At 37.6% G+C, this 13,428-nt stretch overlaps 1 protein-coding gene across 3 annotated transcripts; it reads left to right on the top strand.

Annotated features, from left to right (window-relative positions):
• Positions 1 to 2,772: 2,772 nt before the first annotated feature.
• Positions 2,773 to 13,422, top strand: LOC131125004 (LIM/homeobox protein Lhx8-like). 3 transcript variants are annotated; one of them, XM_058066070.1, is made up of 8 exons: positions 2,773 to 2,840; positions 6,032 to 6,172; positions 7,151 to 7,272; positions 8,878 to 9,098; positions 9,175 to 9,278; positions 10,365 to 10,460; positions 11,609 to 11,786; positions 12,873 to 13,422. In XM_058066070.1, exons 1-8 carry the CDS (start codon positions 2,814 to 2,816, stop codon positions 12,950 to 12,952), a joined length of 969 nt encoding a protein of 322 aa, XP_057922053.1. In that variant the 5' UTR covers positions 2,773 to 2,813; the 3' UTR covers positions 12,953 to 13,422. The 3 variants fall into 3 exon arrangements, with proteins under 3 accessions (XP_057922053.1, XP_057922052.1, XP_057922054.1); XM_058066069.1 differs by lacking the exon at positions 2,773 to 2,840 and adding an exon at positions 4,435 to 4,667 and having other exon boundaries at positions 12,873 to 13,411; XM_058066071.1 differs by lacking the exon at positions 2,773 to 2,840 and adding an exon at positions 4,796 to 4,891 and having other exon boundaries at positions 12,873 to 13,421.
• Positions 13,423 to 13,428: the final 6 nt, after the last annotated feature.

Genomic DNA, 13,428 nt, shown 5'->3' on the forward strand with positions numbered 1-13,428 from the left:
TTCAGGTTTGGGTTCAGTTTCGGTTTCGGTTTCAAGTTCTGTTTCAGGTTAAGGTTAAGGTTAAGGTTAAGGTTAAGGTTAAGGTTAAGGTTAAGGTTAAGGTTAAGGTTAAGGTTAAGGTTAAGGTTAAGGTTAAGGTTAAGGTTAAGGCTAAGGCTAAGGCTAAGGCTAGGGTTAAGGTTAGTATTTAGGTTTAAAGTCAGAGGACTCGGGTTACGGTTGGGCTTGGGCTCAGGTTCGAGATAGAAGGTTAGGGTTCTGGTTAGGGTTACAGTCTACAGACTAGAGTTAGGATGAGGCTAGAGTTAGAGTTAGAGGGTTAGGATTGGGGTTAGAGATAGAGGGTTAGGATTAAGGATTAGGGTTAGAGTTAGGATTAAGGTTAGTGTTAGAGATAGAGGGTTAGGATTAAGGATTAGGGTTAGAGTTAGGATTAAGGTTAGTGTTTGAGATAGAGGGTTAGGATTAAGGATTAGGGTTAGAGTTAGAGAGTTAGGATTAAGGTTAGTGTTAGAGATAGAGGGTTAGGATTGAGGTTAAGATTAGGGTTAGCGTTAGAGGGTTAAGGTTAGGGTTAAAGATAGAGATAGAGGGTTAGGATTGAGGTTAGGATTAGGGTTAGAGTTAGAGGACTAGGGTTACGGTTGGGCTTGAGTTCAGGTTCGAGATAGAGGGTTAAGGTAAACTTAAGAGGGTTAGGATTGAGGTTAGGATTAGGGTTAGAGTTAAAAAGTTAGGGTTAAGGTTGGGGTTAGAGATAGAGGGTTAGGATTAGGGTTAGAAAGTTAGGATTAAGTTTGGGGTTAGAGATTGAGGTTAGGATTAGGGTTAGAGTTAGAAAGTTAGGATTAAGATTAGGGTTAGAAATAGAGGGTTAGGATTGAGGTTAGGATTAGGGTTAGAGTTAGAAGGTTAGGATTAAGGATTATGGTTAGAGTTAGAGGGTTGTCACATAATTTTCAGATTAAAAGCTCTTAAGAAAAAAGCCATAATAACCAGTTAAGTATGTCTGAGAGTTCTAGACAAGAGCGGTGTCCAACGTCTCCTGTTTGTAATGACAGAGGATGCTAAAATCATGCTAAAAACTAATAATGATAGAATTAAAATGAAAATTAATGGGAAAGGAAATCAGGTTGTTTTTATTATTGAAGTGGAATGAATGTTATTTTATCAAAGGGATCGTGGTGCTAAACTGGTATCATGAATAAAATGTCAGCAAGGGTGGGTTTGGCTTCCCCTCGCTAGCAAAAACATCCCAGCATCTCACAAACATTCACTTGTTTTGCTTTACAGTAGTACATGTTGGGGGACTTGGGCATGGCATATGGTGTGTGTGTGTGTGTGTGTGTGTGTGTGTGTGTGTGTGTGTGTGTGTGTGTGTGTGTGTGTGTGTGTGTGTGTGTGTGTGTGTGTGTGTGTGTGTGTGTGTGTGTGTGTGTGTGAAAGAGAGTGTCCAGTTTGGGAACCATACGATCTGGTCTCTGCTATTTGCAGACCATGTGGTCCTGATGGTCTCATCGAGCTGTGACCTTCAGTGTTTAGTGGGGCGGTTTGCATCTAAGTGTGAAGGTTCTGGAATGAGACTCAGTACCTTCACATCCGAGGTTGTGGTTCTCTGAAAAGAGTAGGTTGGCCTGGATGGATGAGTGTAAATATGTCTGGGTCTTGATCACCAGTGAGGGAGGGAAGGATGGATGGATGGATGGGTGGGTGGATGAGTGGATGGATCCATGGATGTCTGGGCCCAAAGAAGGATGGGTGGATGGAAGGGGTTGGATGGAGTTGGTTGGATGGAGTTGGTTGGATGGATGGATGGATGGATGGATGGGTGAGTGGATGAGTGGATGGATCCATGGATGTGTGGGCCCAAAGAAGGATGTGTGGATGGAAGGGGTTGGATGGAGTTGGTTAGATGGATGGATGGGTGGGTGGGTGGATAGAGATAAATGGGTGCGTGGATGGATGGAAGGATCCATTGATGGATGGATGGATGGATGGATGGATGGATGGATTGATGGATGGGTGAGTGGATGAGTGGATGGATCCATGGATGTGTGGGCCCAAAGAAGGATGGGTGGATGAAGGGGTTGGATGTAGTCGATTGGATGGATGGATGGGTGGGTGGATGGGTGGGTGGATCCATGGATGTGTGGGCCCAAAGAAGGATGGGTGGATGGAAGGGGTTGGATGGAGTTGGTTAGATGGATGGATGGGTGGGTGGGTGGATAGAGATAAATGGGTGCGTGGATGGATGGAAGGATCCATTGATGGATGGATGGATGGATGGATGGGTGAGTGGGTGGATGGATGCATGGATGCATGGATTATGGATGGATAGATTGGTGAATGGATGGATGGGTGGATTTGTGGATGATGGATGGATGGATGCATGGATAGAAAATGGATGGATGGATAGGTGGGTGGTTGGATGGATGGATGCAACCGCCTCCTAGGATCCCTTAGGGTCTATGATTTGACTTTTTGCATGCTAGGTTAATTAGCGACTCCAAATTGTCCATAGGTATGAATGTGAGTGTGAATGGTTGTTTGTCTATATGTGCCCTGTGATTGGCTGGCCACCAGTCCAGGGTGTACCCCGCCTCTCGCCCCAAAGACAGCTGGGATAGGCTCCAGCATACCCCATCCAGCATAATGTCTTACTATCAGCAGCAATGGTGCACTGCAAGAGGCCTCGCCCACCCATCCCACCACCCTTTTCTCCAGCACGAGGGGTCAGAGTGGGAGGTGCGCTGAGCTTTTCAAATGAGGTGGAAGTGAAGCCGGTGGAGTTGCCTCATGTTCCTGCATGGAAAATGTTGAAGGTTGTCTCCAGCAGCACGGTGAGTTGAGATATGGACACATTTGATGTGTTGATATGTTGTTGCGTGACTTGGATAAACGGGCGACAGACGTTATCAAGGAAGGGAAAATGTGGATGATCTTGTATCTTGACTCTTTTATGGAATCCTGAAGTCATGTAAAATCTGCAGTTGTACTTCTAACTGCAGTTTAGAAGTACTTCTAACGGCGGTTTAGAAGTACAACATGTAAAGGAGGAGCTCCCTTGCTTTGTGTCCAGTTGCAGATTTGATGATCGTTTTTTGTAATTCTTATGTTATGTTGTTATTTTTACCAGCTCTTTTTTTGTTTTTTGTTACTTTTAAAAGGTATTTTTTAATCGCTCATTTATTTTAAATTCTTATTTTCAACTGCTTATTTCTATTTGTTATTTTTTTAAAGTTTTTATAGTTGAAAGTTTTTACTGAAGTCATTTTTTATAGCTCATTTGATATTGTTCAGTGTTTTTCAGCTCTTTTTTTGTTTTTTTGTTACTTTTAAAAGGTGTTTTTTAATCGCTAATTTATTTTCAATTATTATTTTTAACTGCTTATTTATAATTGTTATTTTTTTTATAGTTTTTATAGTTGATAGTTTTTACTGAAGTCATTTTTTATAGCTCATTTGATATATATATTGTTCAGTGTTTTTCAGCTTTTTTTGTTTTTTTGTTACTTTTAAAAGGTATTTTTTCAATCGCTCATTTATTTAAAATTATTATTTTCAACTGCTTATTGACAATTGTTATTTTTTTTTATAGTTTTTATAGTTGATAGTTATAACTGAAGTCATTTTTTTAATAGCTCATTTGATATATATATATTGTTCAGTGTTTTTTAGCTCTTTTTTTGGTTTTTTGTTACTTTTAAAAGGTATTTTTTAATGGTTCATTTATTTTAAATTATTATTTTCAACTGCTTATTTATAATTGTTATTTTTTATAGTTTTTATAGTTGACAGTTATTACTAAAGTCTTTTTTATTGCTTTTTTAATATATATATATTTTTCAGTGTTTTGACATTTTTATTTTAATCATTCAAATCAATCAGTCATTCAAAATTTTGCTGTAAAAAACAAACAAACATTGTCATTTTTATGAGCTCGTATTTAGTGTTTATTTTTCATGTTTAAATACTATAATTATTTTAAAATTGTATAGCTAATTTTAAATTTCTAGTTTTTATATTTAAAAATATTTTGAATATTTCGTTTTTATAGATTATTTTTATTGTGATTTTTAATAGTTATTTGTATATTTATTTTGTACGTTTTAATAGTTATTTTTAAAAAAATTAGTATAGTTTAGTATAGTAAAGTATAGTTCTTTGTAAAATTATTTTATAGCTCATTTTATAATAAAAAAAATATTTCTCTAGTTGTTGATTTAAATTGTTATTTTTAATTTTATAGCTCATTTTATACATTTCTTTTATAAATATTTCTTTAGTTGTTGATTTAAATTTAAGTTATTTTTAAAAGCTGATCTTCCATTATATGCCGCGAAAAAGAGGGCCCGCGTGAGCGTCTGAGTCACGTGCAGGTGTGATGCTAATTAACCCCATGGAATTGCTTGCAGCTGTGAGCTTCTTCCAAATGGAAGTTGCGTGGAAGTTGGTGCGATTCTAAGCGGTCGTCATGGCAAATAGGAACGTAGAAGAAAAAGGAAGGTCCCTTCCTTACTTCCTTCTTCGCTCTTCCCTTCCTTCCTTTTTTCCATTTGAATGTGATTGATTGATTGATTGACTGGTTGATAATGTCGGAGGCACGACGGCTACCGGCGGACATTCTTGCTAGTCAACTCCAATACGGATATTCTCTGGTGGACACCGTAGGTTGTTTTCCATTTTCAATCACTTATTAATCACACACGCGACGTGTCAATTCAATGTGTGCTTTGTTATTAAAAAAACCCCGCTAAAATAAAATGACCTCTCGTGAGGTCCTCCTCTTCAAAGCGCCGCCTCGTGACTCGACAACAAAAAGGCCTAAATATAAATATACATGTATATATTATAAGCTTTTCATAAAACATTACTACAAATGACACTACAAGTAAGAAGTTATTCTGTTTTTCATAAATGGAATAGTGCCTAAACACGGAAGCAAGTTCCCGCCACTGAATGACAAAATCTCCCAGTGGTAAATCATAATTATCAGATTAAAAACAAATCCAAATCATGGCATTAAAACATCGAAATTATCTTAACAAGTCGTAGTTATGAGATAAGCAGTTAAAATTACGAGATTAAAAGTCATAAATCAAAACTCATAGTTATAGTTGTGAGGTTAACAAAATAGAAATTGCGAGATAAAAAGTAATATACTGTCTGACATTTTAAAAATAAATCGGAAGAGACTAAGGAGTCATAATTATGTGATGAACAGTCAAAATTACGAGATAAAAAGATCCAAATTAATTTAATTTATATTACGAGTCATAATAGTGAGATTAAAAATCATAATTATGATATGAGCTAAAAAGTCATATTTATGACATTAAAAAGTCACAAAATCTACCAAAAAATTATGCAATAAATCATCATGACTAATAATTGTGAGATAAAATGTAGAAATTATTGGATAAAAAAATCTAAATTATGACATAAAAAGTCATCATTATAAGATAAAAAATATAAATTATGATTATAATTTTTGAAAAATTCTGAATGAGTCATTAATTAAACCGAAAAATCGAAATTATGAGTTAAATGTCAATTGTGAGATTCATTTAAAATAAAAGTTGATTAAAAAAATTATGTAAAATGTAAAAAGTCAAAATTATGAGTCAATTCTGAGATTAAAATGTCAATTATCATGTTACTGAATTATGAGATTAAAACAAATTAATATGAGAAGTATTAGTCACAATCATGACAAAAATTGAAATAATGAGATTGAAAGTCATGAGGTTAAAATATCAGAATTATGAGTTATAAATATGAGATTGAAAATCGAAATTGTGATCTAAAAAGTCGACATAGGAAAATCGTATTTTTTAACATAAAAAATATAATCAGAAGATTAAAATACAGTAAAAAGTGGTAATGTTGAGAAGAGGAAATGTTGGGACGATAAATTAGAGAGTAGGAAGTGGTGCCAGGAGCCTTGGTCACATGACACTGGGTGTGGTTTCTATGCATCATTTGGAGGTTCATTGGCTTCCATACTTACTTGTCCGGGTTGTTCTGACAGGCTTCTTCAGGCTCGGATGATATTTTTGAGGACTCCTATTCTCCTTGCTCCCTCTCCTCCATCCCCACGAGATCCTCCCAGGCGGGGAAGATCTTCTGCAGCTCTTGCGGCCAGGAAATCTTGGACAGATACCTTCTCAAGGTAAGATGAGATGAGATGAGATGTTGATCTCCAACTGGTTGAACGTATTCCAGTCAGGCCTGCATGATGAGATATGGAAAGATGCACTTTGACCTTCACAAAATATAAAGCCATGGAGAAATGCAAAATTCTTATAGTACTACTTTTTTGTATGTTTGTCTTCAATATTTAAACTTTATGCTATTTCCGTTCTTAATATTAAGACTTTGTCAATATTTAGTTTTCATTCTTATACAATGACTGCTTTTTTTCATTTTTTTATTTTTATTTTTCTTGTTTTCAACTTTCTAAATATCTATCTGGTAACATTATTAGAGTCCTAGTCATGAAATTAACACCCCTATAGTCACCTTTACGCTCCTATTACCCAATATTGTAAACATAATCAGAGAAAATAAGACATATTAAGCATAGAAAACCTTTTTTAACCACCTTCCAAATATGCTTTTTAACATTAGAGCCTTCTACACATTAAATAGCACCCCTATAGTCACATTTTACGCTCCTATTACCCAATATGTAAACATAATCAGAGAAAATAAGACACATTAAGCATAGAAAACCTTTTTAACCACCTTCTAAATATGCTTTTTAACATTAGAGCCTTCTAGACATTAAATAGCACCCCTATAGTCACCTTTACGCTACTATTACCCAATATTGTAAACATAATCAGCGAAAATAAGACATATTAAGCATAGAAAACCTTTTTTAACCACCTTCTAAATATGCTTTTTAACTTTAGAGCCTTCTAGACATTAAATAGCACCCCTATAGTCACCTTTACAGTCCTATTACCCAATATTGTAAACATAATCAGCGAAAATAAGACATATTAAGCAAAGAAAACCTTTTTACAACCTTCTAATTATGCTTTTTCACATTAGAGCCTTCTAGACATTAAATAGCACCCCTATAGTCACCTTTACAGTCCTATTACCGTGTGTAGAATACTATGTCAAGTTGTTGTCCCTCCAGGTGAGCAACCTGTGCTGGCACGTGCGCTGCCTGTCCTGCTGCGTGTGCCAAACATCCCTCGGGCGCCACGTGAGCTGCTACATCAAAGACAAACAGGTTTTCTGCAAACTGGACTACTTCAGGTAAACCTGCACCCCGTCTGTGAACCCTCTCAATCCCGGCCTCTTCCGTAGCGGCCATTTTGGACTGAATATTGTCTTCTATGGCCATATCAACATGGAACCTCCCGACAGAAAGTTAGACGCTACCTTCTTCCGTTCTGTAGTAATCAGCAGTAGAACATAGCTAAGTTTCAGGGAAATATCAGTTCCTAACTAAAATAACCAGAACACCAGCTTTTTGTGAAAACTTACTTAATAAAGTAAATGTATTATTATTATTAGTAGTAGTAGTATATGTATGTATGGAACACATGCATGAGTTAAAATGGCCCTACAATGCTAACCTCCTACACCCTCTCACTTCCTGTACTGTATCTGTGGAGAATATATAGGAGGGAGTACTGTATCTCTGGATAATACAAAGGGGAGTACTGTTGTATCTGTGGCGCATTGAAAAGGAGGGAGTACTGTAATTTCTCTGTGGAAAATATATAGGCGAGAGTACTGTATCTCTGGATAATACAAAGGGGAGTACTGTTGTATCTGTGGCGCATTGAAAAGAAGGGAGTACTGTACTTTATCTCTGGATAATATAAAGGGGAGTACTGTTGTATATGTGGTGCATTGAAAAGGAGGGAGTACTGTACTGCCTCTGTGGAGAACATATAGGAGAGAGTACTGTATCTCTGGATAATATAAAGGGGAGTACTGTTGTATCTGTGGTGCATTGAAAAGGAGGGAGCACTGTATTGTCTCTGTGGAAAATATATAGGAGAGAGTACTATACCTCTGGATAATATAAAGGGGAGTACTGTTGTATCTGTGGCACATTGAAAAGGAGGGAGTACTGTACTGTATCTCTGGATAATATAAAGGGGAGTACTGTTGTATCTGTGGCGCATTGAAAAGGAGGGAGTACTGTACTGCCTCTGTGGAGAACATATAGGAGAGAGTACTGTATCTCTGGATAATATAAAGGGGAGTACTGTTGTATCTGTGGTGCATTGAAAAGGAGGGAGTACTGTACTGCCTCTGTGGAAAATATATAGGAGAGAGTACTGTATCTCTGGATAATATAAAGGGGAGTACTGTTGTATCTGTGGCGCATTGAAAAAGAGGGAGTACTGTACTGTATCTGTGGAGAATACATAAGAGGGAGTATTGTATCTCTGGATAATATAAAGGGAGTACTGTTGTATCTGTGGCGCATTCAAAAGGAGGGGGTACTGTACTGTCTCTGGAGAATATAAAGGGGAGTACTGTTGTATCTGTGGCGCATTAAAGGAGGGTGTACTGTACTGTCTCTGTGGAGAACATATAGGAGAGAGTACTGTATCTCTGGATAATATAAAGGGGAGTACTGTTGTATCTCTGGCACATTGAAAAGGAGGGAGTACTGTACTGTCTCTGTGGAGAATACGGGACCCAAAATCAGCCTTGTGTGAGCATCTAGGTAAGGTATAGTACTGCCAACCCTGGCAGTACTACTGTATGTGTCTTGTGTTGGACTAGTAAGAATGTAACCATGCTAGAGCATCCCGGGGTTCAACAAGGCTCTATTCGGGGACCAGGATTGTTCCGCCATCCAGTGGGGGACTACTAACCTGTTTCTGTACCCCACGTTAGGAAGTACGGCACTCGCTGTGCTCGCTGTGGCCGTAACATCCACTCCAGTGACTGGGTGCGACGGGCGAAAGGCAGCACCTTCCACCTGGCCTGTTTCTCCTGCGCCACCTGCAAGCGTCAGCTGTCCACTGGCGAGGAGTGTGGACTGCTGGAGAAGAGAGTCTTCTGCAGGCCCCATTATGAGACCATGATGGAGACCATCAAACGTTCCAAAGAAAACGGTGGGCGGTACACCCACAAAAGACGGTGAGCTTCCAGGGTCTTACCAGGGTCTTACCTTCTGGATCTTCTCTAAAGAGCAATCCAAACTGGATGAGGAGGAGATGGATAAGGACGGTTCCAGTACTGTGTCCAGACCAGCTAAGAGGGCCAGGACCAGCTTCACTGTCGACCAGCTTCAGGTACTTCTACTTTATCCCACCGTCCTTGAATACATCGTGGTTACTGCATGTGTAGAATCTTAGCCATCTTACTGTTACCAGTTATACTCACTGCTGCACTAGTACGCAAATATCCATGCAGTACTTAATCATGCATTGTAATATCAAAGTATGCATACTTTGATCATCTCAGCTCACCTTGGTCTCTTCAAACCACCATCCCTCCTGCACACACACACGTGTGGATACTACTACTACTACTACTACTACTACTACTACTACTACTACTACTATGCACAACTATTACTACTTTTACTGCTATGACTGTGCTGCTACTACTACTACTACCACTGTGACTACATTACTACTGACTGACTGTTACTATGGACTACTATTAGTACCTTTTATTACTGACTCTTACTACTACTAATACTAAGTACTACTGTGACCACATTACTACTACTGACTGACTACTACTAGTACGCCTATGCACTACTGCATAGTTTACGACTACTGCTACTATGTACCACTGTAACTAATCCTACATACGACTGACTAATTCTACTTTTACTATGACTGTTTCTACTATGTATTACTTATTTGTATTACTTATACTATATACCACAACTACTACTCCTATGTACCACTATGGCTACTATTACTACTTTAACTACGACTGTTACTCCTATTACTATTGCGTTTACTCCTGACTGTTACTATGTACTATGTAGTATGGACTGTACTATGACTGCTATTAATACTATTGCTTTTACTACTATGATTGTTACTATTGCTACTCCTACAACTATTACTACTACGATTAGTAATACAACTATCACTGTGTACTACTTCTGCTATTACTATGACTACTACTATCACTGACTACATTACAATTGCTATTGTAGCATTACTACTACTACATTATGATGACAGTAATGAGTATGTAGCAGTACTAGTAGAAATGGTGAGTATGTGTACTACTAGTACAGTATGTGTGGGGGTTGTGGATGGGAGAAGGATGAAGGATGAAGGTGCTAATGTATTAGTGGAAGTGTTAATGATGATGATGATGATGATGGCTCCCGTGTATCAACGTGATGTGTTCAGGTGATGCAGACCCAGTTTGCCAAGGACAACAATCCGGATGCTCAGACTCTCCAAAGGCTGTCGGAGCGCACGGGTCTAAGTCGCAGGGTCATCCAGGTGGGTCACGGCGTCTCCACCCTTCCTGTCCTGTGTGCTGCTTACTTCCAGTTGGGATGAATTTGGTGTGCTTCCAGGCTGATGTTCAGCCTGTGGACTGCAGAGGGCAGTGTTGTACATGCTGGGTGAGAGCTAGCTGGCCTGCTCAGGTCATTCTGGAAGGTACAATGCTAAGCCAATCACTTTAGAGCAGGGGTCTCAAACTCAATTTACCGGGGGGGCACTGGGTGGGTGAGGTTGGGCCGCATCAGGTTAAAAAAAAAAAAAAAAAAAAAAAAAAAATATATATATATATATATATATATATATATATATATATAGACAGTTAATAGTCTTCAATGCTATACCCTCCACTTTTTCAGTGCTTTGGTTCTTTGCAAAAGCTCTGATAAAACTTTAAATTATAAAATTTAAATTTAATTATTTAAATTTTTATTTATTATTAAATAAATGTTTAATGTTAATTTTTATTTTTCGACACAAAATAAGTTGGAAAAATAAATAAGCAAATCAAAAAACAAATGAAAAAATTAATTTTTATTTATTATTAAATTATTAAATAAATGTTTAATGTTAATTTTTATTTTGACACAAAATAAGATGGAAAAATAAATAAGCAAATCAAAAAACAAATGAAACAAATGAACAAATTAATTTTTATTTATTAAATTATTAAATAAATGTTTAATGTTCATTTTTATTTATTATTAAATGTTTCATGTTATTTTTTATTTTTCAACACAAAATAAGATGGAAAAATAAATAAGCAAATCAAAAAAATTAAACAAATTAAACTTTCATATCAAGGCAGGGGCCTCAAACTAGCGGGCCGTGAGTTTGAGACCCCTGCTTTAGAGCATAAATCATGTCAGTTCTATTCTTTCCTACCAGAAAGCCAATAATGTTCACTTTTACATGCAGTAAGGAACTCCAAATGCTTAGAAAGGAAGTTAAACATTCAAGCTTACCTTCATTGAAGACGTGATTGTTCCCAGAGACACCATGTGGCGGCGAGACACCACATGGACACCAGCTTCCTGTTTTGTAAAGAAGTTGAAATGTTTGGCAAATGAAAAAAAAGACCAAAAATGTTTTGTACACAGTAATCATCACGTCCTTGAACAGCCCACCTCTTCCATTTTCTGCAGGTTTGGTTTCAGAACTGCCGAGCTCGTCAGAAGAAACATGTCGGCCCGAATTCTTCCAGCTCAACTGCGCTGATGTCACTTCCCGCTGGCCAGATGACGGCGGCGCTGGATGACCTGCAATACGCGACATACGTCACCCCGGATGTACCACTCCTCACCACACTCACCTACATGGACGGTAAGCTACTCACGCATGTCTTGCCAAGAACTGCTTGTAATCAGATTAATCACACTTTCCAAATTAATTCATGATTAATCACCATTTTTAACTGTGTGAAATATGCAACTTTTGACTCTACTTTATTGAAAGAAACCATGAAGTGTTGCGTTGCACGTCCTTTGAGTTGAACCTGGGATTTCCCATGACACTTCAATGCAGCAGATTGTAATTATGTCAGCGAGAGATAAAAATATCCACTTAAGTTTCTTTTGTCTTTGCCTATTCAGACCACACATACACGTGTAATAGAGACGTTGTTGTGATGGTCGGGGTGTCCGTGAATGCATCTTACCGGTCATCAGGTGACAATGAGGATTTGAGTCGGAGATTGCATGGCTGTTGATGTATTCAGGTCAGAATAAATATAGCACCTTTCAAGGCACCCAAAGCAGTTCACAATGGTGATGGTTTAATTTCATTTGAACATGCATCAGGTTACAATTGAATGCATCACATAATCAGTTCACAGTTCCACATGTCCCTCCATCTGGTACTTTTACAATCAGTAACTGTTACATTTGTTCACTTCCTGCTTTCATTAAATTAAATTAAATTTAATTTAATTTAATTTAATTTAATTTAATTTAATGTTATTTTATTCTTGTTTTTTTAATTTTTCATCCTTGTATTTAGCAAACATCAACTGCTTGTATTGTTTCTTTGGCTCGTTGTTGTGCATTGTTTGAGGGTCTTACTCAATCCATTCCATAGTTTGATTCCACATACTGAAATGCTATGGCTTTTTAACGTAGTCCTAGCATATAAGTGTTTTATTTAAATGTAGTTCTTCCCTGAGATCATATTTCTCCTCTCTTGTAGAGAAGTATTGGATGACATTTTTAGCTAATTGGTTATTTTTAGCCTTATGCATTATTTTAGCTGTTTGAAGATGAACTATATCAGCAAGTTGAAGTATTTGTGATTTTATAAATAAGGAGTTAGTATGTTCTAGCTGTGTGCTATTGCGTAAATTCTTAACTGTTTTTATGTCTTTCGAAGGCACAGAAAAAAGAGACGCATATTAATGCTATATGCCTTTTTCAGTACAAGCGGCAGACCCGCTGTTGCTGCAACCCCTCGTTTCCCATCCACTGACGCCGCTGCCAATCGGCCATAACGCTTAGGAGGAGGTCCATGGCTGGGAAGAAGATGACCGAGAAGATGACTGCCGACTAAATCACGCTTCCTAACGTGTCTCATGCACTTACATTCATCAGCTGGAAAATGATAGTATTAATATTTACTAAGGAAAATATGCTCTAAATTTATTGAATTTATACTGATCATATGAATTTTTGTGTTTTGTTGAAGAAATGTCATATTTAATTTGAAGTTTTCCATTGATATTGGTGTGTAAGAGTAGCATGGCGCTGCAAATGCTACATTAGTTACTGAGTGGTGACAGGATGCATAACCACAGAATATGTCAATAATGCTAAATGTCCCACGGCGATGCTGGAAGACGGGATGAACTCGTCTCCCAAATGAATTGATAAAGGATGCTGCTGTACAACGCTGGCTCTTTTGATTTTCATGTGTGAAAGTACAGTGACCGCTAACGTTAGTAGCTAAACTTTGCCAAATGGGCATCATGAGCTGA

This window comes from Doryrhamphus excisus, chromosome 3 (genome assembly GCF_030265055.1).
Source record: "Doryrhamphus excisus isolate RoL2022-K1 chromosome 3, RoL_Dexc_1.0, whole genome shotgun sequence".
Taxonomy (NCBI): Eukaryota; Metazoa; Chordata; class Actinopteri; order Syngnathiformes; family Syngnathidae; genus Doryrhamphus; species Doryrhamphus excisus.

Bases quoted from the DNA above. Each gene is read 5' to 3' on its own strand.
- LOC131125004 (XM_058066069.1), top strand. From the start codon at position 4,593: ATGTCGGAGGCACGACGGCTACCGGCGGACATTCTTGCTAGTCAACTC. The intron at 9,279-10,364 runs GTACTTCTACTT...TGATGTGTTCAG, and splicing joins TCACTGTCGACCAGCTTCAG to GTGATGCAGACCCAGTTTGC. The intron at 11,787-12,872 runs GTAAGCTACTCA...TGCCTTTTTCAG, and splicing joins CACACTCACCTACATGGACG to TACAAGCGGCAGACCCGCTG.